Below are 27218 nucleotides of genomic sequence, written 5' to 3' on the forward strand. Positions count from 1 at the left end.
TAGGAAAAAGCAAGGCCTGCTGTAGGGTGTGCCTTTCCTTCCAGCAGGACGCTCACAGGCATTCTGTTTCTAACTTACTTAATGGTTCCTTACTTTCACAAAAATGTGAGTTGTTAAACAGGAGGAGAGACAGAGGTAAGAGTGACATCTAAGCCCTTGTCTTTAAAAAGTGAAGTTAAAACAGTAGCCTGCACCTATAGAGCTCTGTCTGTCAGAGCTCTAGCACCTGACTGAGAAATCTGAGTCTGTAAAAGGTATTATGCAATTGTGCATACTGACAGATTTCTGCCATCACTGATGGTGTTCAAAATCGGGATTAAATTGGCAAACTTCACTATACTGTCAGTGTTCTTGGAATATGTTTTGCTAGGCTGTCTTATGACTGCTGCAATATCTTACTAGTGGCAGCAAAATGAGAAAGTAATTAGCCAGCTATGAAGTTAAAAGAAAAAAGGAAAAAAGGGGGAAAAAAATTCTACCTGGGTCAGCCCTTGGGAAAATACTTTTTTTAGGTGCTTATTTTTTTCCATGTTTCTGGCTTGTTTAATAATAAAACGAGCATAAGTGAAAGATTATGTGGGAATTACAGCAAAAGGGGCAAAGTTGTTGAAAAAAATAGTGCTTTAAATATATATTTAATGTATACAGGAATAGTTCCTTTTAGCGGAGGAAAGCTGTGTAATGTTCTTTCTTCATGGTGGGTTGTGTGCTTTCCAAGACTATGGTATGGAAAAATTCAGACAAGTTTGTTTAAGTTTCTTGGCTTCAGTTGCAAACCTCCATAGTTTACAAACTGGCAAGTCTGAGATGTAGAGAAAACTGTTGCATATTTTTTTTAATGGAATAAATGCAGGGCACCTCTAATAATGAGGGGAACTCAGTGAGCAACTAGATATCCCAGTTAATTTATATGAGCGCAGAAACCATGTGAGACAGAAGCAGACAGAAATCTTAGATGCACAGAAAATACTTTTCTTCACAGTTGCTATTTCTTGACTAGCAGTGTGATGAACTGAAGGCACATCACATAGTTTTTTGGATATGAATATTTTGGCCTTTCAGGGCACCTCAGTACTGTTTTTTTTCCCTCTCTTGGATGGTTTGAGGGATGGCTACATACAGGTTAAACAGCATCTCCTTTAAAAAGATTGAGCAGACTTCATGATCTTAAGGGTCTTTTCCAACATACAGGATTCTGTGATTGTTTATTGTAAAAAGGAAAGTATTGTACACATGCACAGTATAAAATAGGATAAAGGGATGATGTAATTTATGCAGGCTATCTACAAAAAAATAAAAAATAAAATAGAAAGTGAACTAGACGAGAAAGCAGCTAACAGGGGAATGATAAGACAGAATTGTGCACAAGGGGTCAAAGGCCAGTCGGGAAGGTGGACAGCACGAAGCTGATTTATGGAAGAGTGAATCCTCCCATCCAAGTGCTGCCATGTAGTTGTGCCTTGTCCTGTTCCAATAGCACCCTCTTGTTCCTGCACCTACCACATTCCCCTGACATGGAGGAAGGTGGCATGAGAATGTTACGTTCTTTGTTACTCCTCATCTAGTTTTAAAGCACAATATGTAGGAACTCTTCCCATACAAGTAAGTACAAAATCTTTTCTGACAGTGATTCCTGCTACATCAGCAAAATCTAGGTTAAGTTTCTGTAAGTTAGGACTTCATGATCAATTATTTTAACAAGGAAATAGTGATGCCTCAGGGGGAAAAAAAAAAAATAAAAATGCTGTCCTTAGTTGCTGCTTTTCAGCATTTAGCAAATGTGTGTGTGTGCTTTTATTACTTGCACACAGATGTGTCTGAGTGTGGAGCATTTCCTGGAGATTAATGAATTAATGGAAAGGTTTGTAGGTACAAGATACAGCCTAGGGGACCCAAATGGGTTGTTAATCCATGGGAGGTGCTCTGCTCTGAAACTAACTGTTATTGTTGTAGGTTAACAATAAAAAGCACACAGGCCTGTATGTCTTTGTATCTGGAGGAGTAGGAGCAAATGTTGCTATTTTGAGCAATTAAGTTACTGAGTCCTCCCTCTGCTTCCCTATCAGTTTTACTATTGCAGACATTAGGAATTCCACAGCTAGCAAAAGGATCAGTTGGAAGGGTTTATTCTGAATCCATTATTTTTGTCAATTATTTGCTATTAACGATTTGGATTGAAATAAGGAGAAACTATAAAATCCAAGTTTAAATTGAGCGCAGATAGTTTGTACAATCACTCTGTGGATGTGGTCTACCTTGACTTCAGCAAGGCTTTTGACACCGTTTCCCACAGCATTCTCCTCAAGAAACTGGCTGCTTGTGGCTTGGACTGGCGCACGCTTCGTTGGGTTAGAAACTGGCTGGATAGCCGGGCCCAAAGAGTCGTGGTGAATGGAGCCAAGTCCAGTTGGAGGCCAGTCACTAGTGGCGTCCCCCAGGGCTCGGTGCTGGGGCCGGTCCTCTTTAATATCTTCATCAATGATCTGGACGAGGGCATCGAGTGCACCCTCAGTAAGTTTGCAGATGACACCAAGTTAGGTGCGTGTGTCGATCTGCTCGAGGGTAGGAAGGCTCTGCAGGAGGATCTGGATAGGCTGCACCGATGGGCTGAGGTCAACTGCATGAAGTTCAACAAGGCCAAGTGCCGGGTCCTGCACCTGGGGCGCAATAACCCCAAGCAGAGCTACAGGCTGGGAGAGGAGTGGTTGGAAAGCTGCCAGGCAGAGAAAGACCTGGGAGTATTGGTGGATAGTCGGCTGAATATGAGCCAGCAGTGTGCTCAGGTGGCCAAGAAGGCCAACGGCATCCTGGCTTGTATAAGAAGCAGTGTGGCCAGCAGGGCTAGGGAGGTGATCGTCCCCCTGTACTCGGCTCTGGTGAGGCCGCACCTCGAGTACTGTGTTCAGTTTTGGGCCCCTCGCTACAAGAAGGACATGGAGGTGCTTGAGCGAGTCCAGAGAAGGGCGACGAAGCTGGTGAGGGGCCTGGAGAACAAGTCCTACGAGGAGCGGCTGAGGGAGCTGGGCTTGTTCAGCCTGGAGAAGAGGAGGCTCGGGCGACCTTATCGCTCTCTACAGGTACCTTAAAGGAGGCTGTAGCGAGGTGGGGGTTGGTCTGTTCTCCCACGTGCCTGGTGACAGGACGAGGGGGAATGGGCTGAAGTTGTGCCAGGGGAGGTTCAGGTTGGATGTTAGGAAGAACTTCTTTACTGAAAGGGTTGTGAGGCATTGGAACAGGCTGCCCAGGGAAGTGGTGGAGTCACCATCCCTGGAGGTCTTTAAAAGATGTTTAGGTGTAGAGCTTAGGGATATGGTTTAGTGGAGGACTTGTTAATGTTAGGTCAGAGGCTGGACTTGGTGATCTTGGAGGTCTCTTCCAACCTAGCTGATTATATGATACAGGGGGTTGTGCCATTTTAGCTCAGTTGTTTCAAAGAAGTTCCCTTTACCAAACCAGACAAGTGCTTATACAACTGTGTCCATACACACACATGGCGTATATATACAACTAAGGCCTACCCATTTGACTAACCCTTAATCAAACAGTTCCATTAGAGCAAAGTCTCACTCTTGTAGGATTGAGCTTTACAGAGTCATTGCACAGTAGGAAGTTCTCTCTAGATTCAAAACTGCTGGGTCATTAGCTGCTGTGACCATTTAGTGTGTAGGTTTAAAAAATAAACAGTTGTCCCCAGCTAGGATTGCAATGCTGTATTTCAGTTTCTACAGAAAGAGACTGATACTCAAATGTGCTAAGCATGTAGCAGTTTATGCTGGTCTCAGTAGGATGCCCAGATGCTGTATTAAAGGTGAAAGGTTTCAGAATCCCTATTTAAAATACAGTAAACCCAGTAAGCTCTGACATTTGTTGTCCCAGTTCCTCTTTTCCCCGTGTCTGTTTTGCCTTTGAGGCAATAATGAAAGAATTACTCTCTGTACTTCAGTTCAATAGCAAAACTTAAGTGTGTCCCTTTGTTTCAGTTACTAATATATTTCTCAGATGAAGTGGGGATTTCCCTTAGTTTCTGTTTTGTTTTCCTGTTTGAGAATTTACAAAAACAGCAGCTATCCATATATGAAATGTTTTTTACTCACACCTGTTGTTTAAACTTGACAGGCACCAAGTCATGTAGAAGCTTGTTAGCTCTCATTACACCACTTGGAAAAAAAATGTTATTAAGTAGAGCACAGCTTCCCCTTCAGCCTCGGTACTAAGCTTGATCCTCTTCTGATGCTTTCGTCAATATCTTGAAACCTTCCCACTACAAGATTATTGTTGCCAGAGACAATGGCATGAAACAAATCCAGCTGAGTGGCAGACATTAAGATGAGGGTACAGGTAGTAAAACTGTTCTTTTTTTATTGTTAATCACACTTTGAAGTATAACTGTAAGTTAAGTATGTGTGTGTGCAGGTGTACATGGCATACACTGCTGTATGCCAGATGGTATATATAGCACCTAAAACAGGGAACTGTTCTGTGCTGATGGCATGTTCTGGTTTGGTTCACAGTCAAAGAAAATAAATGATAGTATTTCCAACTCAAGCAGTTGATTGGTTTTTCCAAGTGGCAGGAGGGACAAACTATCCCCCACTTGGTGCTTACTGCAGAAGTCAGTCATCCCAGGTAGTTGTCTTCCCTCAATAGTGAAGTTTCTAAAATGGTCTTAGCTGTTTTGCATAGCTCTGCATGCAGAAGGAGGTACAAAAATACCTATTTGAGTTTTTGCAGTGATCCTGATGCAGCACAAATCTGTGCAAAAACAATTGACTTGATGTACAGTTATCTTACGTGTTTAGAAAGGAGTAGAATAAAATACCTTCTCACTGATCTGTGTAGCATTTAATAATTGTGCATTTACAGATCTACAGAGAAGCTCTTTCAAAACATGTCTCAGCTTGGGAACAATGATATGAAGTAAAAGAATGGAGTCTGTATGGTATGCATGGACTTGTTCCCATAAGAATATGCAAGGCCAGTGCCAAATGCCTCCACCCAAATATCTTAGATGTTACTAATTTGATAAGAGGCTTTTTCCTGTTTTTGACTAGCCTATGCAGTTTGAGTTATCTGTGCTCAGTTCTCACGAAGAGTGTTTTTAGTGGCACAGGAGATGTCTGCAGAGCAAAGAGCAAAATGAAGGTATAATTGCAGCACAGGTAGGTGAAACCACACAAAAATTGATAGTCATAGCAGTGAATGTGTGGAAAATGGGATAGAAGCCAGCATGCACATATAGCTAGATGAGTGTTTTGTGTGAACTGCAGAGCAGCATTTGCTTGTGACAATAGGTGCAGGTAAAAAGACATGCTGTATCTTCAAATAAGGGAGGGTTTGGAAAAATTGCTAGAACAGATACTGAGAAAAACCAACTCTTCCATCTAGAAGGACAGATAAAGATAGTAAATGCAAGTCAGGACTGTGTTGTTCACACAGGGATGTGTGTGATAATTCATGTAGATTTGGAAACATTTTTTCCTCCTGTTGCTCTGTTTGACAGAGGAATTGTGCCTGTTCTTCCTTACTTGTAGATATGTGCTGTGGAGGTGGCACTCGACCGTGGCACTTGAGCATGACTGAATGGTCAGCTGCTCTCCCCAGTAAGTCAGGCAATGTAAGGCAGTCACAGTTCTCACTGCCACGCTTCTTCATGCATAGTTGTCTGGGACTTGTTCATTTTATTGAGGTTTTTATTTTGTGGAGGAGTGGAGAAGTACTTATTACCCAATTGTGAGGAGATCCTTTTAGAGCAAGCTGGAAAGCTTTCCTAAGTGCATGTACTTTATAATTGTTTATTTGGGCATTTTGAGCATCAGAATTATACTTTAGGGTTAATATGCTTAATTCTTCAGGTGTTTTATACCTTCTGTGGGTGTTTTTTGTTTTGTTTTGTTTTTAAAGCAACCTATTTCAGTTTGAAAAGGTATGTCTGGAAAAGTTGAAGGCAGTGATGCTGTCTGGTACCTATTGCATTCATGTGGACAGTGGTCATGAAAGACAATGTTTCCATGGTATATTGTATGTCTACCCACAGAGTGGAGAGAGAAGCTGGAGAGGGTTAAAAGATTATACACAGCAACTGAATATTTAATGATAAATGTGAAGTCATTCTCAGGGATGAAATTATCCCTCTCTGGAGGAGAACTTCAGGAAAAACAGGAAACAATTCTATGTGGTTTCTTGTGTTGTTTTTTGTTGTTGTTGTTGCTGTTGTCATTGTTGTTTTTTTTTTTTTTTACACAGATATTTTTCCCAAATGTTCCTTCATTGCTTATTTTCAGTGGATGACAATTTTTTTTCCTCTGAGTCCCAAGAGGTTTAAAGCAGGCTTTGAATTACAAGTATGAGGAAATCACCCCTGAGAAACTGGAGCTTCAAAACTAATGTTTCTGCTAAAAAGAAAGAAAAAGAAATGTGTGTGCCCTTTGGATGGTCTGTAATTCCAGCACAGCCTTTTCAGCATTCCTTTCCCTGACATGCGAAGTATTTCCCAGGCTCCATCCTGTTTTTAGGATCTCTGTCAGACTGCATGCAACTCATAAAACAAAGGAAGTAGCAATGTGGCACTATAAAACTTTCGTTTTCTATTTTATTGAAAGTAAATAATTCCCAAGTGACACATCCTCAGCACACAGAAAAATTGAGTACATTAAGGAGAGTTACATATCTTTTATGGTGTGTGTAAAAAGCAAACAACAACAAAAAGCATTGGCCAACCTGTAGTACTGTGTATGAGTCCAGGTGTATGAGCTGCTGCTTAGAAGTCAGGACCAGTCACCGGGCTCCTGGTTGGGCTTGGGGACCACCACTGCTGCTGCTTTGTCTGTTTGTGATGGGGACATTGGGTATGGCAGAGCTGTGCTGCTGGTCTGATGATAGCAGGATCAGTGCTACTAACTGAACTCCTCAAGGAATAAAGATAAATGTCTGAATCATAGTTCAAACACAGCTGAAGATAAGCACATTGGTCTCTGTGTCTAAAAACCCCATGTTTTTAATGCTATTTTTTCTCTTGCTTCAGACATCTTTTGAATGTTTCAAGATTTGTTCCTGATTAATGTTTGTGGGCTAAGTTGTTGGAGAATTCACCAACTCATTATCTTAGTTCAATAAAAAAAAAAAGCTCAGAGAAGACTTTAATCTTAGCATCAAACTGTAAGTACACACCTATTTACATATGTGTTCAGGAAGAGATGCCTGGTTTTTGGCTGGGTCTAACTGTTTTAGTGTTAAGGTAATGGTACATGTACTGTAATCAGGCAGGTGTTACTTTACTTTGTAAACAAATAATATCCCGAGAACTGCTTACTGACCAAGAGCGAGCAAATAATGTAAATGGGTGAGGACTCTATAAGAGCAACTCTGTTCTGTAAGACCGTGACAACCACGAGAGATCCAACTGTAGTGGAACTGTCCCTTTTGCTAGGTGGTTAAACTAATAAAGTTTCTTACTGCCATCTGCTGTATGAATGTGTCAAAACAGAGGGAAATAAAAATTGTCTTGGTTCTCAAATAAATGAAAATGCTTCTGAAATAGAGAGAAATCAGAGCTTGATTTCTGTCTATACCTAATGTTCCTCTTATTTGTCATCTTTACAAAGTTAGATTTTTTTAATATAATCTTTAGAAACATTGTATGATCAAGGGAATCATTATCCCTTTACTCTGTACATGTATTTTCCATCAACATCAACTTCACCTATATCTCTGTACGTATATATAGATGACTTTTTTAAATTGCTGCTTTCCTGTTTTTCTTCTTTTTATTGGACACAAATGCAGATTAATTTTTTGACAATTTTAGCTTTTGCCTGCTATTTTCCATGTGATTCAACGTTTTTAGATCTAGAAGTTAATCGTTTAAGTCTTTACAAAACTTAGTCTCAGGAGATTAATGAAAAACTTCTATTTCTATTAGTGAGTGTAGAGACTTATCAACACCTTAAAACATTACCAAGATACAACAGATACGGGCAGGCCATCTTGTGCTTCTGGATTTAATGCAAAACTCTGCACTAAAGCAATCAGAATAATGACAAGATCTATTTCTGGCTTAGGCATATTCAAAAGTGTGGTGTCAAAGTTTTCCTGCTAAGCAGGTTAATTAAGAATTAAGAGAATCATCCTGCTGCAAAATGCTATCTGGGACAGTTCAGTGCAGCAAAAATGACTTACTAGAAAGCAAATACAGCATCTTGGACCATATGAGTATGAATTTGTACCATGATAAACAACTGCATTTTACTGAGAAACAATAATGAGAATAAATGCCTGCAGTGAAGTCTGGATTATCTGGTGTACATTTGACTTCATACATGAAAGCTATTTAGCCTGACTTCTTGCAACATTCTGCATTTTTTTGAGATCAGCAGACATGAAGAAGGACATCATATGCCTTAGGTTAGCATCTCAGAAATTTCTTATAGCATATGCAGAGTTCTAGAAGGACAGGTTACCCACTTTTGCTTACAACTCCTTTTTTTCATTTTTTTTTTTCCATTTATAAGCACTTTTATTCGTTGTCAACATTTATAACATTCAGGGAGTGGTCCTATTAAAGATTGTTAGCTGTTGTTCAACAATCCTGTAGCGGGTATATGTGTCTGTTACTGTCTTGATACTCCAGAAAAGCTCCATGAGAGAAATGGCAAAGCAATGCACAATCCGTCAAACTAGATGCTGGGTTTGCAGCACAAGGACCTTTCTGCATTGCTAGGTAATGGTAATTCTGGTCAATCTAGTTTGTATTTGCAAGGTTTAAGGTCTTATAACAGTCTAGTTAAAGGCATTCTCTTAAAACGACTCACTTTGAACAGCTGAAAACAAAGGTCACTCTGATCATTTCTCAGCTGTTTGTACACCTCTGCATTTTCCGAAGTATGTCAGGGACCCAGTTACTTTCAGTATAAGCCTAAGGATTTTCTACACGTCATGGACAATATCATATAACATCTTGGGCATTTGGGACTATATTGTATAAATCAGTCCCTCACTGTCCTTCCCTATTGCTTTTGACTCTTGGTCTAGGTGGTCTGCTATTGTAAAGAGCAGTAATAAGTGATTAAAAAAAAAAGACTGAAATGAAATTGAAGGAGGGAACCTAACATCATCTGCTGTAATTAGTAATTTCACAGCACTGTTGTATAGGAAGGTGTATAACTGAGTATCTTCATGCTAACAGAGATGTTTTGATGACCCGGTTAGAGATGCGGACTAACAATTCCACAAACACTGTTGAGTGGTTCTGGATTTGCCTTTGCACTAGGCACTTAAACTCCCCTTAATTGCGAATGAAGGGCTCCTCTGAGGATCCCAAATCTGCAGACTCATCCACTTGGCAAAGCTCATAAGAGGCCTGGTTATTGGACGGGGCTTGCATCTAGCTGGTATGTACAGTATATCAATCACAAGCTGCTGATACAATGAAAATCCTCCTGCTTTCGTGAGTAATAAATAATATTATGATTTGGTCACCATTCGGTCCAATTTGCTATTAAGACAACATTCAGATCATTAGAAAGACAGCTATTAAAAGTTTATTGGCAACCAGTATGGAGCAAGTTTAGAGGAAGCTTGTCTGAAATACTTTAGAAGTGTAGTTTGGAGGGCACTTGGCATGTCTCTCCGGTCTTTGAGCAACTACATCGAAAACCTTCAGTGAGCCCAGCTCTCAATGCTGTTAGCACTGTCGTAGGCTGAAACTTGACTCTAAACCTGGCATTTGGAAAATCTACGTTTGTTGGTAATTTCTTATTAACTTAGATTAAATTGCTCATCTAGCAGTAAAACGTTTTATCTCGGCGTTACTTCCTGTGAGGAGGGGCCGAGGACCCCTGGTCTGCCCAGCCTGGCCAAGAGGAGGCTGAGGGGGACCTGGCGGCTCTCTGAGGCGGGCAGCGGGGCCGCCCTCCTCCCGCCCTTTCTCCGCCCGCTTTCCTGCCCTAGTCCGGCGGCGGGGCCGGGCTGGGGAGCGGCCCTGAGGGGCAGGGCGGGCGAGGCGGCCCCGCCGGGGCTCGACGCGTTCGGAGCGCGGCCGAGCGAGCGCTCGGGAGCGGCTGGAGCCGCCGGGGCCGGGGCGGGCCGGGCCGGGGAGGCGCCGCCATGTACGGGCTGGCGCGGGCCCTGCGGCGGGCGGCGGCCCCCGGGCGGCTGGCGGCGGCCCGGCGAGGGGGCGGCGGCGCCGGGGGACGGCCATGGGGCTGGGGGCTGGCGCTGGGGCTGGCCCTGGGGGTGAAGGTGCCGGCGGGCTGCGAGGCCGGCGTCGGGCAGGAGGAGGAAGAGGCGATGCCGGCGTCGTCCCCTCGGGGCTTCGGCGCGGCCATCGAGAGGAGCCGAGACCTGCTGCGGAGGATCAAGGTGCTGGGGGTCGCGCAGGGCGGGCCGAGGAGGGGCAGGGGCGGTAAGATGGCCGCCAGGGGGCCGGGCGCCGGAGAGCGGTTCCTGAGGAGAGCGAGAAGCGGAGGGGGCCGTGGGGGCTGCGGGGGGGGCGCTCTGGAGGAGCTGCCCTGCTGAGGAGGGAACCGCAGCCCCTGGAAGGACTGCGTGCACTCAGGAGGTGCTGCTGGGCACGGCCTGCCTGTGGACTCTCCTCTGAGTTTTGTGCGTCCTGCTCGTTAAGTTCGTTAAATTATGAAGTAAGTTATTTTCATTAAGTTGTTATTACGCTGATAAACGTATTTTTCAGAGCTGCTGAATTGAAGTCTTTGCTTTGTGAAAGCAATTTATGCCTGTTTGGACTGTCTAATACTTAATAGAATTTAAATTATAACGTTGCAAAAATATGCAATCATGTTTGTAATAGTAGATGCTTTTGCATCTTTAGAGCTTGGGAGGTGTTTAAAAAGTATAGAGATTCTTTGTTTTCACTCTTTTTTTTCTTTTTTGACAGGATGAAGCAGGAATCCCAGGTATACTGGTTGGAGTCTCTGTAGATGGCAAGGAGGTCTGGTCAGAAGGTCAGTATGTGGGACTACCGGTTGTGTTTCCACAACCTGAATTGGTCACCATTTCCCAGGAAATGGTGACCAATTCAGACACACCATCCAGGCCAGGATTTCATCCACTTGATGTCTTGTTTCAGGGAAGTGGTCAGAGACAGGTGCCTAGGGAGCGTGAAGTGGTACTTTCCTTGGTAAATGCTGTTAACATCTAGGAGTCAGTAACATACCAACTTCACGAGTATGCTAGTGTATATCAGTGGTTATGTTTAAGAATGTTTCTTTCATTAATTTGTCAGATCAGTCTTTGACTGTACACGTACTCTAGGCATACACCTGTAGTGTAGTCTGCTGGAAGTGTGATGGGAGGTTAAAAACCTGGTTTCTTCCTAGGAACTTATTTGATAGTCAAAGTAATAATAACTTGCAGTTGGTGATCTCTCTCCTATTTCTTGGCTGAGGTGTAGATTGTTACTAGGAAGGTACTGAGATTTAACAGCTGTCATCCTTTCAGAATTTGCAAGTGATTGTTCTGGTTATACAGGTTAGTTTTAAATAGTCTGCAGTTTTGCTCATCGTAGATATTTGATATTCATTATAAAAAATACAGTGTTTTTAGAAATATTTTCATAATCTGTTGTATTTTTTTTTCTTTTTTTGGACAAATAAGGTAATGGTAGTAAATACAAATGTATTTCATGAAGGTGGTAAAGAATTTGAAAAAAAAATCTCTGTAAGTTTTTAACTTTATTCTGATAGTGTTTTAATTACTATTTTTATAAGTGTAAAGCTGATTATTGTTCTCCATTTCTCTTATTGTGACAGAAGTGAGTAGCAGAATTTCTGGTGCCTGTTGTAATGTGGCCTGATAAAGACAATTGTACTACAAACTCAATTACAATAGCTTTCAAATAGGATAGCTTTTTCTTGTCTCAGCTTACGTGTAATGAAAGCAGAGGTTTTTCTAAGACTCCTGTGGGATCTCTTCCTTGACATTCAGGAAGGTGCTTGAGGGAACTTGTGCCTGGGTTGTGGTTTATCACCCTGACTGCCATATCCCATAGCAAGGCAACTACGTGGGGAAGTATAAGCCATGATGGAGGTTTCTGTACAGTGCTGTGTGTGGATACAGAAAAAGGCACTGCCTTGAGAAAGGCAGCTGGGATGTGGATCACATTGCTTTAGTAGGTTTCTAGCTCATTTTGTTTTCCTTCTCCCTGCTTCATGGGGGGTAAAACAGAATCGGGTATAAGTCAAACGTATGTTGTGACTGGTATCAAACCTGTTTTCTTGCTAAATTGGTGAGAGTGATTTGAGTTTCAGAAAGTGTTTTCCTTAGCAGTATGGCATTTACATTCACAGATACAATGCAAAAGCTCAAGTAGTAATTTCACATAAAAGGAAAGAAAGAAAATGTCTTAGGCAACTGATATAATTGATTTTATTTCTTGTATTTTGGCAAGTTTTGTTGCCAAGTAGTTTACTATTAGACTATTGTGTTATATAGCCAGACAATGCATTGCTTGCAGGTTTTACAAATGTGCTTGTACTGAAACCTGCAAGTGTATCATCACTGTACTTCATAGCTTTTTCTGCTGAAACATCACTTGCACGTTTTCTTCAAACCCAGCTCAAAATGAAGACTACTTTGGGGGTCTGGTAATGCTTCATTAATTCCAGTTAGTGCCACCAGACTTACGTTGGTTATATAGGGAAAACACTGATATGGGGATTCTGAAATTGTCTTTTCATTGAAGTCAGGCTAGAAGGTGGTGAAACAGACTGTTTTGTGAATCTTTACAGCTTATGTAATTGTTGCAAGGTTTTTGAGTAGTTTCTTAATTTCTATATTGATAAAATAGGACCTTTTAGTTGTTTTTAATCTTTAATTAGAGAAATAAAAGAGTATGTAGGACTGTTGGAGAATTATTTTACAATCCATGTTTTGTTGTCTTTAGTTTTTCTACATTAAATATTTGACCTCAGGAGTAAAAATTTTGGCTTAATCTTCAGTCTTGTTTAGGGTTAAGTTTGTTTTGTGTGCTTAATCATTAATTTGGGTTGATGCTGGTTAATACCATGGGCTCTGATTAACCTATCCTACTAAATACTGTTATTCATTTAATTGAAGCAGGAGCATGCTTCTAATGCTTCATTTCTCAGTTCAGCTAGAAGAAATATATTTTGAGGAGCCAGTAAATCTAGTAATTTGCAAATAATTCAGCATGTCTCTGTGTAAAAATATTTACCACTGTTTTTATGTATTAAAAGTTTATGTCTTTATGTCTTAAAGGTTTGGGTTATGCTGATGTAGAGAATCGTGTTTTATGTAAGCCAGAGACGATCATGCGAATTGCTAGTATTAGCAAGTGTCTTACCATGATGGCCATTGCTAAATTGTGGGAAGAGGGGAAACTGGACCTAGATGCTCCAGTGCAGAAATACGTCCCTGAATTTCCAGAAAAGGTCTACGAGGGTGAAAAGGTGCGTAGTTGTTTATTGTTAACACTTGTTTGGATTTTGTTCCTGTGATTGCACAGCCATATGTGTACAAGTGCTGTATTATCTCTTCCTGTAAAACATCAGAAATCATACAGACAAGTACTGATATTTGTTGCTTGAAAAAGAAATGCTGGAAATTTGGATCTTCAGTTTTATAGTGTGTGGTGTGCATATATTTATTTATTTATTTTAACTCCTTTTAATACATGATGCTTAAAAGCTCTTATGTCTCTGTCCCTTCCTCATGTTGAGTTTTACTTTCTGGTGAATCAGTTTGCATTGTGTGTTTAATCACAGAGCTCATGTTGTTCATTCTACCTAGGTCACTATTACTACAAGACTGTTAGTTTCACACCTGAGTGGGATTCGTCACTATGAAAAAGATATTGCAAAAGTAAAGGAAGAAAAGGAAAAGGCAAACAGAGCATTGAAATTAACAAAACCCAATCAGGATAAAGAACAAAAAGAGAAGGATGGTAAAGGCATTGAAAAAACTGATTCTGTCAAACCAAAGAAAGAACACGAAGGTGAAGTAAAAAGCCGAAATTCAAAACCTGGCAAGAGAGACAAGGAATTTGAGCAAGAAGAGTATTATTTGAAGGAAAAATTTGAAAGTGTCATCGAATCGCTGAAAATATTTAAAAATGATCCTTTATTCTTCAAACCAGGTGAGTTACTACTCCTTTAGACCAAAATATACTTTTGTGGTGATGTTTTTTGTTTGTTTGTTTGTTTCAAATTGTTTTATATGCAGTGAGGCTAGTAGGGTCCAATAAGTAGAACTAAATCAAAACACACAAAAACACTGGTTATTTTTTTTTCCTGTGTCCTGATAAAAGCTCAGTGGAGAAGTATTTGGGCTGATCTGTACAAACTGTATAGTCATGTTATTGTCCTTCTACCGACGACTTTTTTGATGACTGAACTGATCAGGACTTCACTAGTTCAATTTGGATATCTATCTTGTAGAGGTATCTTAAACAATATGCTGACTTAAAAAATTATGCTTATATGGTTATGTTTCTAATGGTGTAATTCCAGTAGCAAGCAGGTTCAAAAAATGATGTAGGTTAGTCCTAAAAAGTAAAAGGTAATACAAAGAGTCCAAGATAGTGCAAAGGTGGGACCTCAGGTAGAAATAAAACTCTTAGGAGCTCTGAGTAATGCAGTTAAGTGCTATGAAAATACAATTTCAAAGTATATTCTAACCACTTTATATCTACAAAGTATTTTGTAAGCAGCCACCAGCTTGCCGTGTTCATGTTCTGGAGACCTTCTAGATGTGAACCAAAAGCAACATTATTGAGGCAACAGATCAGAGCTAAATAATTATATTGAAATACCATGGAGTCATAGAACTACCAAGGTTTGTTGTTACTGGAATTATATAATTCAATTGTAGAGAGGACTTAGAAGAGTTTCAGGTGTAAGTTCTAAATGAGTTAGGTTAATAGGCAAATGATACCCATTGCTGATAAACAGTTAATAATGTGTATTTATGGGGCGAGGGATTGGAAGGCTGAGAAGCTAACACGTACCATCTTGAGGGTTCTAGGAATCATATCAGGTAAGGGATCTGTCTTGACTCTGGACACTTTGATGAAAACTGTTGCTTGATATATAGATATTTGATAAAAGGTGTTACCACCAGTTTAGATTAAAAACAGGATACATCATCTAAAATAATACACGTTACTGTTTATATAATATTCCAGGATATTCTAGAACTAGAAACCTAGAACTTTCATAGTGATAAATATGAGTAAGGCCTTGGAAAACCTTGACTGAATATAGTGTTGTCTTTCTGTCTTTATGGTACAGATGCTAACAAGTTAGGTAGGTCAGCATCTCTTAAGTAATTTCATGGTTTCAGCTCTCCAAATACAGGTATCATTGTTAGAACTAATATGGCAAATTGCATGTAAAGAATGTTAAATGTCAGTCTTTATATCTTAGCATGAAACCTGGTGGTACATGCAGAATCCTGGAAAACATTTAGCGCTGCTCTCAGAGCTACCTGCACTTAGCAAGCGTCTGTCTGCTGCCATACAGCAGTTTCTAGGACCCAGTATCATAACCAAGTGCTTTACATGCAATTAAAATTGGGGGTGGGGTCTTTAAATTGATTGTTTATTGCTATACATAGCTTTATTTGCACGTGTGATTACTTAAATAGGATGCCTATGGTATAAAACATAAGCACGATGAAACTAAACTTTTTTCCCTTTTTCTTTAAGGTAGTCAGTTCTTGTATTCAACGTATGGCTTCACCCTCTTAAGTGCTGTTGTGGAGAGAGTTTCGGGACAAAAATTTACAGATTATATGCTAAAAATGTTTCGTGACTTGGATATGCTGTCAACTGTACTAGATGACAATGAAGCAATGATATATAACAGAGCAAGGTAAACAAGGATGAATTTTTACTCTGCTCTTCTTACAGTGATCATTGTTCTTTCTATCTTTGAGCAAACTGAATTAAGAACGTGCAATTTCTTTTTGGTTGGGCCCTTAAAGAAGTGGCTCGTGTTATTTCAAAGTTAGTCATGTAACTAACTGATTTTATTTCTGCATTATGGTATTGGTTCTGCAATTAATGTGAAATTATGGGATGGGAAATAAGTTTTTCCTATTATAAGGGTATATATGGGGCAGGGAACTGGCAGAGGTGACTTGGAAGTTTGCGTTTAGTTTGGTTACAATTAAGCAGGTAAGTGTAAATAGATGAAAGTGGAGTAATAAGGATTGAGTTTCTCATCTGTCTTGAGCCTTATTTTACTGAGCCACTGTGATTTGTTGACTCACCTGATTTGTTAAATTTTGGTGCTGGAGGAAGTTTCTAACAATCACAAAAGCAGGTTATAGACAAAAAAAATCAAAATGAGGTTCAAACTTCATAAAAGTTTGGATTTTAAAGTGCTCTTATGAAGTAGGAGTGGTAATGAACATATTGTATTACAAGGTTTATAGTACTTACATTTCAATGTCGTTAACTGTTGTAAAAGCGATGCTTTAAATATGCAACAGCAGTTGGTAATCTTTTAGGGATAGTTTTACTGCTGTATTCTAAAATGCTTTGAGCTGGTATTAATTTTGCTTGCAAATTTTCAGAGGTTCTGTACTCCTCTTTCGCTGTTCATTCTGCATTTATAGTTGGTAATTTTCCAATTTGCATTTTAATGAAAGGTTTTGCAAAAATGTTTCCGAATGTTCAGTTATATATAGTAACTGTAATTGGGTGAGGGGAGAAATCAATCACAAATGGAAACTACTGCTTCAGAACAGTCCATATAAAACTTGCTGAAGTTTCAGTTTTGTGTGTGATAAGCACAGTGTAGTAATAGGATTCCTCTTCCTTGAAACACTTTAAACGTAATAAAGAGATTTGAGAGAAGTCCTGTGCTGGCTGATCTACAGGTTTCTATCCTGTCTCTTGTATATTGCTTTCACTCTTTGCGTAACCTAATAAGAAGTAGAAGGATTAGTACTTACATTGAAACTAAGCTTCTAAGCTTAATTTTTGTTTTTCCCATCTGAATTTTTTGTTAATCTTCCTACAAATGAAATACACTTAAGGAAAATGTTTTAAAGACAAAGTTTCATGAGAGAAAGTTAATACATGCTCAGTATGCCCTTTTAAGGTTGTATTACATAGTATCTGAGATGACGAGTTTTCTTGAATTCTAGGTGTTACGTTTACAACAAAAAAGGACGTCTGGTAAACGCACCATATGTGGACAACTCTTACAAATGGGCTGGTGGAGGCTTTCTGTCATCAGTAGGTGACCTTCTGAAATTTGGAAATGCCATGTTGTACAGTTACCAAGTTGGACAATTTAAAAACAGTGGTGGCAAACTTCTTCCTGGGTACCTCAAACCAGACACAGTCGCAATGATGTGGACCCCAGTGCCAAAAACTGAAGTGTCATGGGACAGGGATGGTAAATATGCAATGGCTTGGGCTGTAGTAGAGAAAAAGCAACAATATGGATTTTGCAGACAGCAGAGACACTATGCATCTCATACAGGTGGTGCAGTGGGGGCAAGTAGCGTCCTCCTGATTCTTCCTGAAGATCTGGACTCCAAAGCCATAGACACTGCACTAGTGGCACCACCTAGAGGAGTAATTGTTAGTATTATTTGTAATATGCAGTCAGTTTCCCTCAACAGCACTGCCTTAAAGATTGCAAGGGAATTTGATAAAGAAAAACGGGCACAATACATAGATTAAAAAAAAAAAAAAAAAAAAAGAGATGTGTAACTGAACTCACTGTACTGAAACATAGAAAATGGAGAAGGAGATCAAATTAGATTCTGAGATATGTAAGAATACATGAGGAAAAAGTATCAACAGTACACTTAAGTGTGGCAGCACTAACAGAACTTAAGCGTAGCTGGAATTCATCTCTCAGGGAAGTTCCTAACCGATAGAAAAGAAAAATGTAACAGTCAAATTTGACTTCCTGCATTACCTGTGTAAATTATCACTTCAGTAGCAGGTTTTCTTTCCTCATCTACTTAAGTACTTAACAAAGATTAAAAAAGAAAAAGAAAACAAAAAAAGGATTTGTTTCTTGTACTGAATAAAACAAAAAATTATCTACCTTAAATGTTAAAACTTTTGAACAACTTGCACATCTTGATTTGGGCACGTAAAGACTGAATTTGTTATTTTCAAAGTTCAGGTCTGCCAGACCTGTTCACCATTGCTTCAAAATGGTTTTACTGTTGACTTTTGTACTTTTACATACAGCTTTTCTTATTTGTCTGAAAAGCAAAAAACAAAGCTACCTCCAGAATGAAGAAGTACCAGAAGTACGCTTTTGTCGGAATTATAGATTGCAAAGAATTAGGAAATGAGCCTAGAATAATATGTGTAAATCATTTGTTATTTGGATGTTCTCACTTCCATTTTTATTACACAGAGAACATGAGATTATTGTACCGTGGAAATAAGGGTATTATTTCACAGTTGAATATGCCCAAATAGCACAATATGATGAGCTGTCAGTCCCATTGTTACTGGATGATACACATGCTAACTTCGGTAGTAGAAATGGTGGCTAATAGCTGGAAATGGCACTATGTTCTGGAACATAGATATTCCTTCAGATACAGGAATAAGGAACTAAAATCAGTAAAATTTAAAGCCCAGTCTTGAAGCCAGTAGTAGAAGTCTTGAAGATTTTTTTTTTTGAGATTTTGTAATTTTTTTTTTCCCCAAACCATCCTTTTCTCCATTTTGAAGACCTGCCTCAAGGAGTTACTTTTGTACAAAGCTGAACAAGAAGTTGTTGTAGACTTCCAGATAAGTATTATCTAACTTTTTTTTTTTTTTTTTTTTTTGAGATACAGTAATAGCTGATTATATTAATTTTATATATTCCATAATGGCATGGAAGATCTCCATAATCACCAAGGCTTTTGTTGCTTATTCTACTTCCCTTGTGGTTACATCAGACATTATTTCCAGGTTGAGACAAAACAAAGCATTGTTCAGAAAAGGTTTGAGTACTTACATCTCTGCACCATTTAGCAGCTCTGCTTTGCTGAATAGAAGGAGACAGATGTCTTGGATAACAGTTGAAATAAGGTAGCTTGGGAAAGATGCAGGTATGACTATGCTTTGGCATTAACTTTGTAGTTGATGCCTGCTATTTGATGAAACACCAGGTTGTCAGCTCTGTTCCCTGTAGGCCTGTGATTTTTTTTTTTTTTTTTTTTGGCTAAGACAGACAAACCAAGAAATGTATTATTTTGAGGTGTCAGTGCTCTACCTGCATTTTTAATTGACAATAGGGCTCTTCAAAATTTTAATTGTTCTTGTACCTTAAAACAGTAAAAAGGTACACCCGAACTATTTGTTTTTTTTCCCACCAAAATTTTACTTTTGTATTTATGAATTATTGGTTGTCTTGGTATCTTAAGAATATCAAATCAGTAAAGACAGGCTAGGTAAACCTTTCTCAACAAAATTGCCTTTGGTGATGCAATGTATTCAATTACTCCCATTTGAATCTTTAATATTGTTTGAGAGTTCAATACTGGAGATACTCATCTTCAATGGCAGCATTTTTTTCCAGTCTTCAGCACCAACTAGCTGTGTAAATGTGCAGCAGCAGAAGTCATTGCCCATTTTACACAGGGAACAAGAGTAAGTAGTTCTGAGTTTCCATGTTCAAGAACACCTGAACAGAAGTTGACCAAACACAATATTTTAAATATAGAAACTCTGAAAAGTAATGCTGCTACTCCAAGATCCATTGTACTTTAGCAGACTTTTCTTGTATGATGCATTTATTTTGCAAGTAGTAGTTATTCTCAAAAGCTTTGTGTACTTCAGAAGCAACAAAGTTCACTTACTGACCATTGTGACTGGGTTTAGACAAAAAATAAGCGTGTAGAAGGTATAGGTCTATTATTATGCTTGTCTACATATGACTGAACAGTAATGAATGCAAATGTTTGAAGTATGTAAGAAAGTGGGTAACGCTAAGAAGTGTTTTAAGATACTTGTAACACTAAGATACTAACAGTCTCTTGTTCCCATCATAGAATATGTTTAGCCACCAACTTCTTATATGCGAAGACCACATTGTTTTAATCTCCTGTAACTTAAGGCTTTAAAAGCCTATTATCGTATCTACAGTACTGGAAATGTTATGGAGTCTACATTTCATCTTCTAACACCTGTAGCAAAATGGGTCAGTAACTTTCTCTGATGTGGTACTTCATCATAAATCTTAAGTTCTTATATGTTGGGGTCAGGGTGGGAAGAGAAAGCAGGTACGTGTGACTAGAAATCAGTTTGGCTGTTAGCACGTGTAGTCAGGTCACAAGTGATTTAATATTGCTACTGTCATCTTAGATCTGAAACCAGTTATTTGATAAACTAGCAAGAAATGGGGGAAACTGGTAAATTAAGAGCAACTTAGGTGACTCACATGCTCTTAAATTAACTTTTGTTGTGAAAACAGTGTGGTGCTGACATAAAAGTGTACTTCTTTTAAAGGCATGTGTACAAAATTGGTGCATCTATTTCTGTATCAAACACCTACTTTTTGCATTGGTAATTATCAGTGTTCGCTATGTGAATTAACTGAAATAAAACATGTTGCAAATGCACTGAATTACAATATCATTTTTTTTTAATTGACTAGAAACTTACCACTTCTTTATGAAACTAACACAAGTTGATTAGAGATTCTCAACAATAAGGCCACCATGGCAGGTGATGTTCTGAAAGATGTTGTTGACACGTAACTCAAGACTTCATGTAGTAAAACAAGATAAATATAAGGTGGCATGCTTGATGGGTTTATCATGGTTTTAAAAAGAAATTTAAATTTTTGAATATCCATTTAGACAGGGATTGATTTTTAAGAGCTAACTAAAAACCTGCTTCCTTATTGCAAAAAGGTAATTATTTCCAACCTTAATACTGAAAATAAGCGTGGTTTTGCTGTCTTAGTCATTCACAGCTGTTAGCGTAGTTTGTTGACTTACTGTTGCTTGTATGCCATATGCTTTCTTTATTCTGAATGCTTTCAGTATTTTGCAAAACACTTTCTTTTTTTTTGTGTGTGTATGTGTAGGAATCTCAGTATAGAGTGCAATTTCTAGACCAGAATAGAGGAAGGGAAAGCCATGCATTCCAGAAAAACATCTGAACATAAGTGAGTAATTTCGTATTTGAGATTAACTATCACCACATTCTACAACATGGTAAAGGGGCTAAATCATTGGTGAAAGGAAATAAGCTGCGTGTCCTTCTTAAATCTGTCTAGCCTTTGTAATCCATGCAATCAGAGCTGCTACAGTGATAAAATGTACCAAATGTACTCTTACAGCAGTCTGTCACCATATGGTAAACACTGCTGATTATTAATGTAGGGAAGGATGCAGCAAGTCCAAGGTTCAGATTTTTATATTAATTTTTATATTAAATGACAACACCCAATTATAATGCACTGTTTAAAACTATAGAAATAAAGCTCAGTTGTCCGCAAACTTGCACTTCAAACTGTTTATTGAAAAAGATTCCAGCTCATCAGTCACCAGTACCATGTCATTTTTACAAAATCAATCATAATTACATTGTTATATTAACAGACATTTTCTTAAACAGCTAAGGCTTTCAGGAACACAGATCCAAAGCCCTACGCTGAAAAGAATACTTAGTGTTGCTTTCTTCTAAAGGAGCAGCCTGCAAAGAAATGAAAAGTAGAAATATGAATAGTCTTAAATTGCTGGATGACATTGAAAAATTGTTCACCCAACTGAAGTTGGGAACTTGCATAGTAAATTTAAACTTTGTGTACCATAAGAGGTAACTAGCTAGCACATCGAGTCTACTCTAACCCAACATGGTCATCTTGAATTCATTTTATGCTAAGGCTCAGGTGTACTACTTTTTTTGAGATGTCTTTTAAAATTCTAGTGTACTGTTCTATCCCTTAGTGGTACAAATCCTAAACTGAAACAGCAGCTAGGAGTGTTGGTACCTTTTCAATTGCTCAACAGCCTCATTTCAGGTATCCTATCCTCATATAAACTACTGCTGTATAGTATTACGCAGTACAAGCAGTACTATATATAATATGTATACTAAATTTTGTCCTTTAAATGTAAGGTGAATGAAGTCTGGATTCATTCTTCAAATTTCTTGAAACCCTTAAGTGTTTCCAGTGCTTTTCATATATCCTAGCTGTTGGATTATGGTTCAAGACATCAGTGTTATAACGAGTTATATGCATGTAATTAACTGTAGTTATTTGTTCCCTTAAAATTTATATAAATTTCAATTAAGTAATCTGAACCAGGGAACTGCATTACAGCACCTCTATTTAAAAATAAACAAGCAAGCCACCACTGACTAGCAGAGGCATGGAATCATGTTAACCTAGCCCAAGTACCCTACTCCTTTAATGGTAACTTTTTTAACCCTTTAAAATTAGTTCAGAAATAAATAACCTTTAGCCTAGTGTTAGCCTGAAAGAAGATACAAATCCAAGCATCAAATATCAAGTGTGCTTGATCAAAATCTAGCTGCCAAGTTCCCTCGCATATTTAACTGTGTAGCCATTAAAAAAAAAAAAAAAAGTGCAGAAAAACTTGCAAGCTAGGGCCCAGTAACAATGTTTTTACTAGTTAAACAAAACATCTTGAAAAATAAGCTTTCCGGTATCAGTTTCCACAAATCAAAGCTAAAAGATTTGCAGACTATCACTACATAAACGCACAGTATTAACTGGAATATTGGGATTGCTTAAACAGTACCCCTTACCTTCTGTGAGCCTAGCCTTTCCCCCAGTAGGCTGACACAGGATGGTTGAGCAGCCTACACACAGAACTACTGTCTGAGCATGGCTGAATACAGTGGTGATCTTGTAGCACCCTGGAAAACAGCATTATTAAACTTTCCACTGAGTGTTCTAGCATGTTTTAAAATGTATGTGTAATTGAACCAGATACTCTAAATATACTTGTTTCAATTTAGTATTTTGTTACAAAGCATACCGAGTAAAACGTTGTTACTGTAGTCTGAAACTCTTATATGTTTTATTGATATGCGTAGAAAAGCAAATTAGTTAACTGAATGAAACTGTTACACCTCCCCATGTGAAAATCATCAAGGGAGCCTTAGGGCTGACAAGCCTCAATTTACCTGCAGTAGGTGTTGTCTAAAAAGCAGGAGCTGGATACCTTATCTTCATCCTAGACTAGCCTTCTGTGCTGATCAAAAGAATCTTCTAGATAAAGAAATAATTATTTGTTGTACTAGAACATTGCTGAGCGTTGATCAAGTTTGTCAGCTGTGAATGTGAGCACTGCTACTCAAAACTGTTTGCTTTCTGTTTAATAATTAGTGCACATAAGGCACATGCTCAGTCGTACTGTGTAAGGCTAGTGCCATGTTTATGTAAGGCTAGTGCCAAAAGACGTGCATAGAATAATAACTTCAGTGCATTCCAGATTCAAAACGAGCGTCAGGAAAACTTTAACTTCTAAATTCTACAACTTTTGGAAAACATGAGATCGATCTCATAAACTTCTTATGCAAAAGAATTTTTATGTCCTTCATTATTTGCCCTTGAAAGTATTTTTAATTAGGAGGAATAGGAGAGACAATTTGTAATGGATTTAATCCAGATGCAGATATAGAAAATAGATGAGGGTGAGCACAGATTCCATTTTCAGCATGTATGGCCCAGAAAGATAGGATAAAAGTATACGTGTCACAAGGAAGGTCCTCAGAAAGCTCCTTGATGAGAGGTTTTTTATTTTAAGTAAACAGTTTATTTGCAAACAGTTTTAATGACTTTACCTCACTTTTAGATGGAAAGCAATGTCTGAGAGCTACTTAGAAATCTAAACTATTAAGAATAGGATAGTAAGAAAAAAAGAATAGAGAAAAATTCCTTCTAGTCAAGATGACTGCTACTGTAAGTCAATCTGTGTATGCATTTCTCTGTTGTTTTCTTACTGTTACCACTTTCTAATGTTGTAGTGCTGTCTAGGAGGTAAGGTACAACTTCTGATTTCTGTACCTTAGTATTGCTGTATGTGTACACTACAGCTGTATGTGTCCTTGTGAAGTGTCTTTCTGGCTGTTCTGGAACCAACCAACTTACAAAAGGAAGAAAACAAACATTGCTTTTATTTGAAACTCGGGCCATGGATGATTTAAACCACCCACGTCATCTCACTTCTCAGAGCTGCAGATCTGAGGGGTTGTCCCCCGCCCCTTCCCCATGCCAGGTTTTCATTAAGGACTATGTTGTTTTTCCTATTTTAGATCTCTAGAAAAGTAGATAAACGGATCGCTTCAGTTAATTTTTTTAAACGTGTGGACTAAAAGAGTTCTCAAGAAAGAAAAGTACATTTTTTCCCCCTACGGAACACGTACACCACGTTTAGAGAACAAGCCTCCCCTCTGCGGTGGCACAGTGCCCCAAGAAAATGCGTGTCCGTCCTCCTGCCCGCCACGCAGCCCTTTACCTGGGCACTTGACGTCCATGAAGTAGGAGTTGGGGCTCTGCACCAGCCGCTTCTTCTTGTGCTTCCTCTTCTCGTCCTCCAAGGAGGGATGCACCAGGTCCTTGGCCAGCTGCGGAGGGCAAGGGCAGAAACGCACCTGCGGTCAGTCCCCGCTCCCCGCCGCCCTTAGCGGGGGCCCGAGCGCGGGGACCGGGACCCGACCACCCCCCGCTCCCCGGGCCTGGGGCACCACTCACGGGCATGGCCGCGCCGCCCCTTCCCCGCCGCGCTTCCTCCGGGCGCTCTTGGCCCCTGGTCGGTGGTTGGCGGCGGCGGGCGGGGCGCGGGGCGGCCGCCGTGACGGGGGTGGGCCGCCGCCGGCCCGGGAGGCGCTGAAAAGGGAGCTCCGGGCGAGGGGCTCCCACGGGCTCCCGGGGACGGGTGTGCTGCTTTCCCCCAGGCAGCAGCGCCTTGGGATTCAGCTGGAACCCGAGGAAGCAGGGAGGAAGGCAAAAGCCGCAATACGGTGCCGGGTCTCATCGACAAACCTGCTCATTTTCCCTTTTACAGATGACTGTGGCTCAGAGGGAAAACATACTTCTAAAATAGCATTCTTATGTAGTCACGTGTAGTTGCTAGAAATTCTGAAAGAGGGTTTTTATATAGTCGAATATAGGTGCTAGAAACAACATCAGCGTTCAGGTAGTTCTCTTTTTGCAAGGCATATTCATACCTTTGTTGGTGAAGAGATAAAGCTCTTAATTCTACTTTTTAGGTAATAAATAAAATCCAGAAGTCCCATATGCTTTTATTTTAGATGTTGACTAAATGCACTGTGATGCTAAATTGTCATTTAGTGTGCTAAATGATGTGTTACTTGAACCTGCATATTCTTTTGCAGTTTCCCACCCCAGTCAAAAAGAAAAATACAGAGGAATTTCTGTGCTAACTGCATTTGGAGAACATATGAGAAATGAATAAATCACAGTGGGAATGCAGAAACATTTTTTCATAAATTCTGTTACTAAAAGGTTGAGTCATTTTTTTTCCCACGTGTCAGTAAAAACAATCATAGATATAATCTGTAAAGACTGCTGGACTTAATTGAATCAAATCCTGAACATTTAAAATTGTAATTCATTAGAAGCCCAGTAAGTGGCAGAAATAGACCTTGTAAAAATTGCTTGGTGTGAAAAGTCTTCTGAAAACATACAACAGGCAGCATGTAGAGCCACATCCCTTTTGAAGAGAACTCACACATTTAACAAAATTTGTTTTAAAAGTTTGCCATGTGAACAAGTGAAGCTGTGAATTTCGTGGAGGCATACCTTTCTCACAACAGTATTCTCAAAGCTGGCATGGCCTCTCCAGTGCTGCTGCTGTACACTTTCAGAGTACCTCCTTCCATGCTCCAAGCCCTGCGTTATTCTGCAAGAATAGAGCCATGCGTTGTAGCGCTTCAATACATTTCATTGGCTCCCAGTGTCACCATCACAACTATGGTCTTGTAACACTAATGTTACGTTAGCGTTTTCTTGTTACGCTCCTGAGTGATGATGACACAGGTAAGTATTTCACAAGACTGTTTTGCTTTATCATGGGGACTTCAATATGAAAGGCTGTGACTCATGCTGTCCTGTGCACGCTGTCCTGTGAAGCTAGGAGCCTAACCCAGTTAACAGCACAGCCGGAGAAGGGAGGTTGAGTTAGAGTCTGAAGGAGAATTACAATTTTCTTTGGTTAACAAAATAACTTCACCACATATAAAGCACCACCAACAAAAAAAAGTAGAACTTCTGAAGTGTGGTTCTCCTGCACCTCTTCCTCCTAGCTCTCCCTCCTTAAATGTCTGTCATGCAAGGACCCTGTAGTGCTTGAGGACAACTTTAGATTCACAGTTCACATGAAAGGTTGGTTTCTGTGGAAGGAGGGGCACACAGGATGATCTGAAAACAGGATGTGTTTTGGACACATCCCTCTGTTTGGTTCTCTATTTTGGTTTTACTGGGAGATTCATTTCCTTTTCATAGCTGTTTGTAGTTCAGAGTGACCTGCTAAATGACTCAGTTATAACACATTACCTTGGGTGTTATGATAAAAAGCTTTATATATATATGTATATATATATAAGTACTATTAAAGTATACTGTTTGGAAAACAGAAACACAGCACTAAGTTTAGGTTGCAAGTTAACCAGGAGAGTAATGCAGTCCATCTCTGGTGGGTTTGTACCACAATGGCATGGCCTACATAGATAGAGAGAGATTCAGGTCCAAGGGAATGACTCTGATGACGTGCCTTGTGGTGTTCTTCTGCTGGGCTGTGCCTAGAGGCCTTCCTTGTGTCAGGGAGGTAGCACTGGAGCACCTGTTCGCACCCATGCCACCCTGTTCTGTTCTATTTGTGGCCTTCTGCAGCGGCATCTTGTGGTTCATTGTGATTTGCCCTCTGATGCTGCAAAAATACAAGCTTTTTTGTGTTTTTACTACAAAACATTTTTTAAACTGGCTGTGGTCACTGAGGAAGTGAATATTGATGGATTTGTGAAAAAAAATAATCACTTGAATAATGCTTCTAGTGGTTTGTCTAGTGTAATAAAATGTGGATTGCTCTCTCTGTAGTAGTATCGTTAAGACCATTTAGATTTCCACACACTAACCAGGTCTAAGTTGCACCCAAAACAAGGTTCACTTCAAGTGGTATGTTTGATTTGGAATGCAGACTGCCTGCAGTTTTGCCTGTACTGCAGAATTAAGTATAATAACTTTTAATTAGTTATAAATTAATGTTATAATCCATGG

The 27218-nt window shown here is 39.5% G+C and overlaps 2 protein-coding genes across 2 annotated transcripts; one reads left to right on the forward strand and one right to left on the reverse strand.

Moving 5' to 3' along the window:
• Positions 1-10101: 10101 nt before the first annotated feature.
• LACTB (lactamase beta) lies at positions 10102-17687 on the forward strand. The gene is made up of 6 exons (XM_032195183.1): positions 10102-10356; positions 10889-10955; positions 13231-13421; positions 13762-14107; positions 15677-15842; positions 17125-17687. Exons 1-6 carry the CDS (start codon positions 10102-10104, stop codon positions 17666-17668), a joined length of 1569 nt encoding a protein of 522 aa, XP_032051074.1. The 3' UTR covers positions 17669-17687.
• A 3767-nt stretch (positions 17688-21454) lies between these two features.
• Positions 21455-24724, reverse strand: RPS27L (ribosomal protein S27 like). The gene is made up of 4 exons (XM_032195113.1): positions 24675-24724; positions 24439-24547; positions 22724-22834; positions 21455-21643 (listed from the first exon to the last, which is right to left on the reverse strand). The coding sequence occupies exons 1-4, from the start codon at positions 24678-24680 to the stop codon at positions 21615-21617; spliced, it is 255 nt and encodes an 84-aa protein (XP_032051004.1). The 5' UTR covers positions 24681-24724; the 3' UTR covers positions 21455-21614.
• Positions 24725-27218: the final 2494 nt, after the last annotated feature.

The sequence above is a fragment of the Aythya fuligula genome, chromosome 11 (genome assembly GCF_009819795.1).
Source record: "Aythya fuligula isolate bAytFul2 chromosome 11, bAytFul2.pri, whole genome shotgun sequence".
Lineage (NCBI taxonomy): Eukaryota > Metazoa > Chordata > Aves > Anseriformes > Anatidae > Aythya > Aythya fuligula.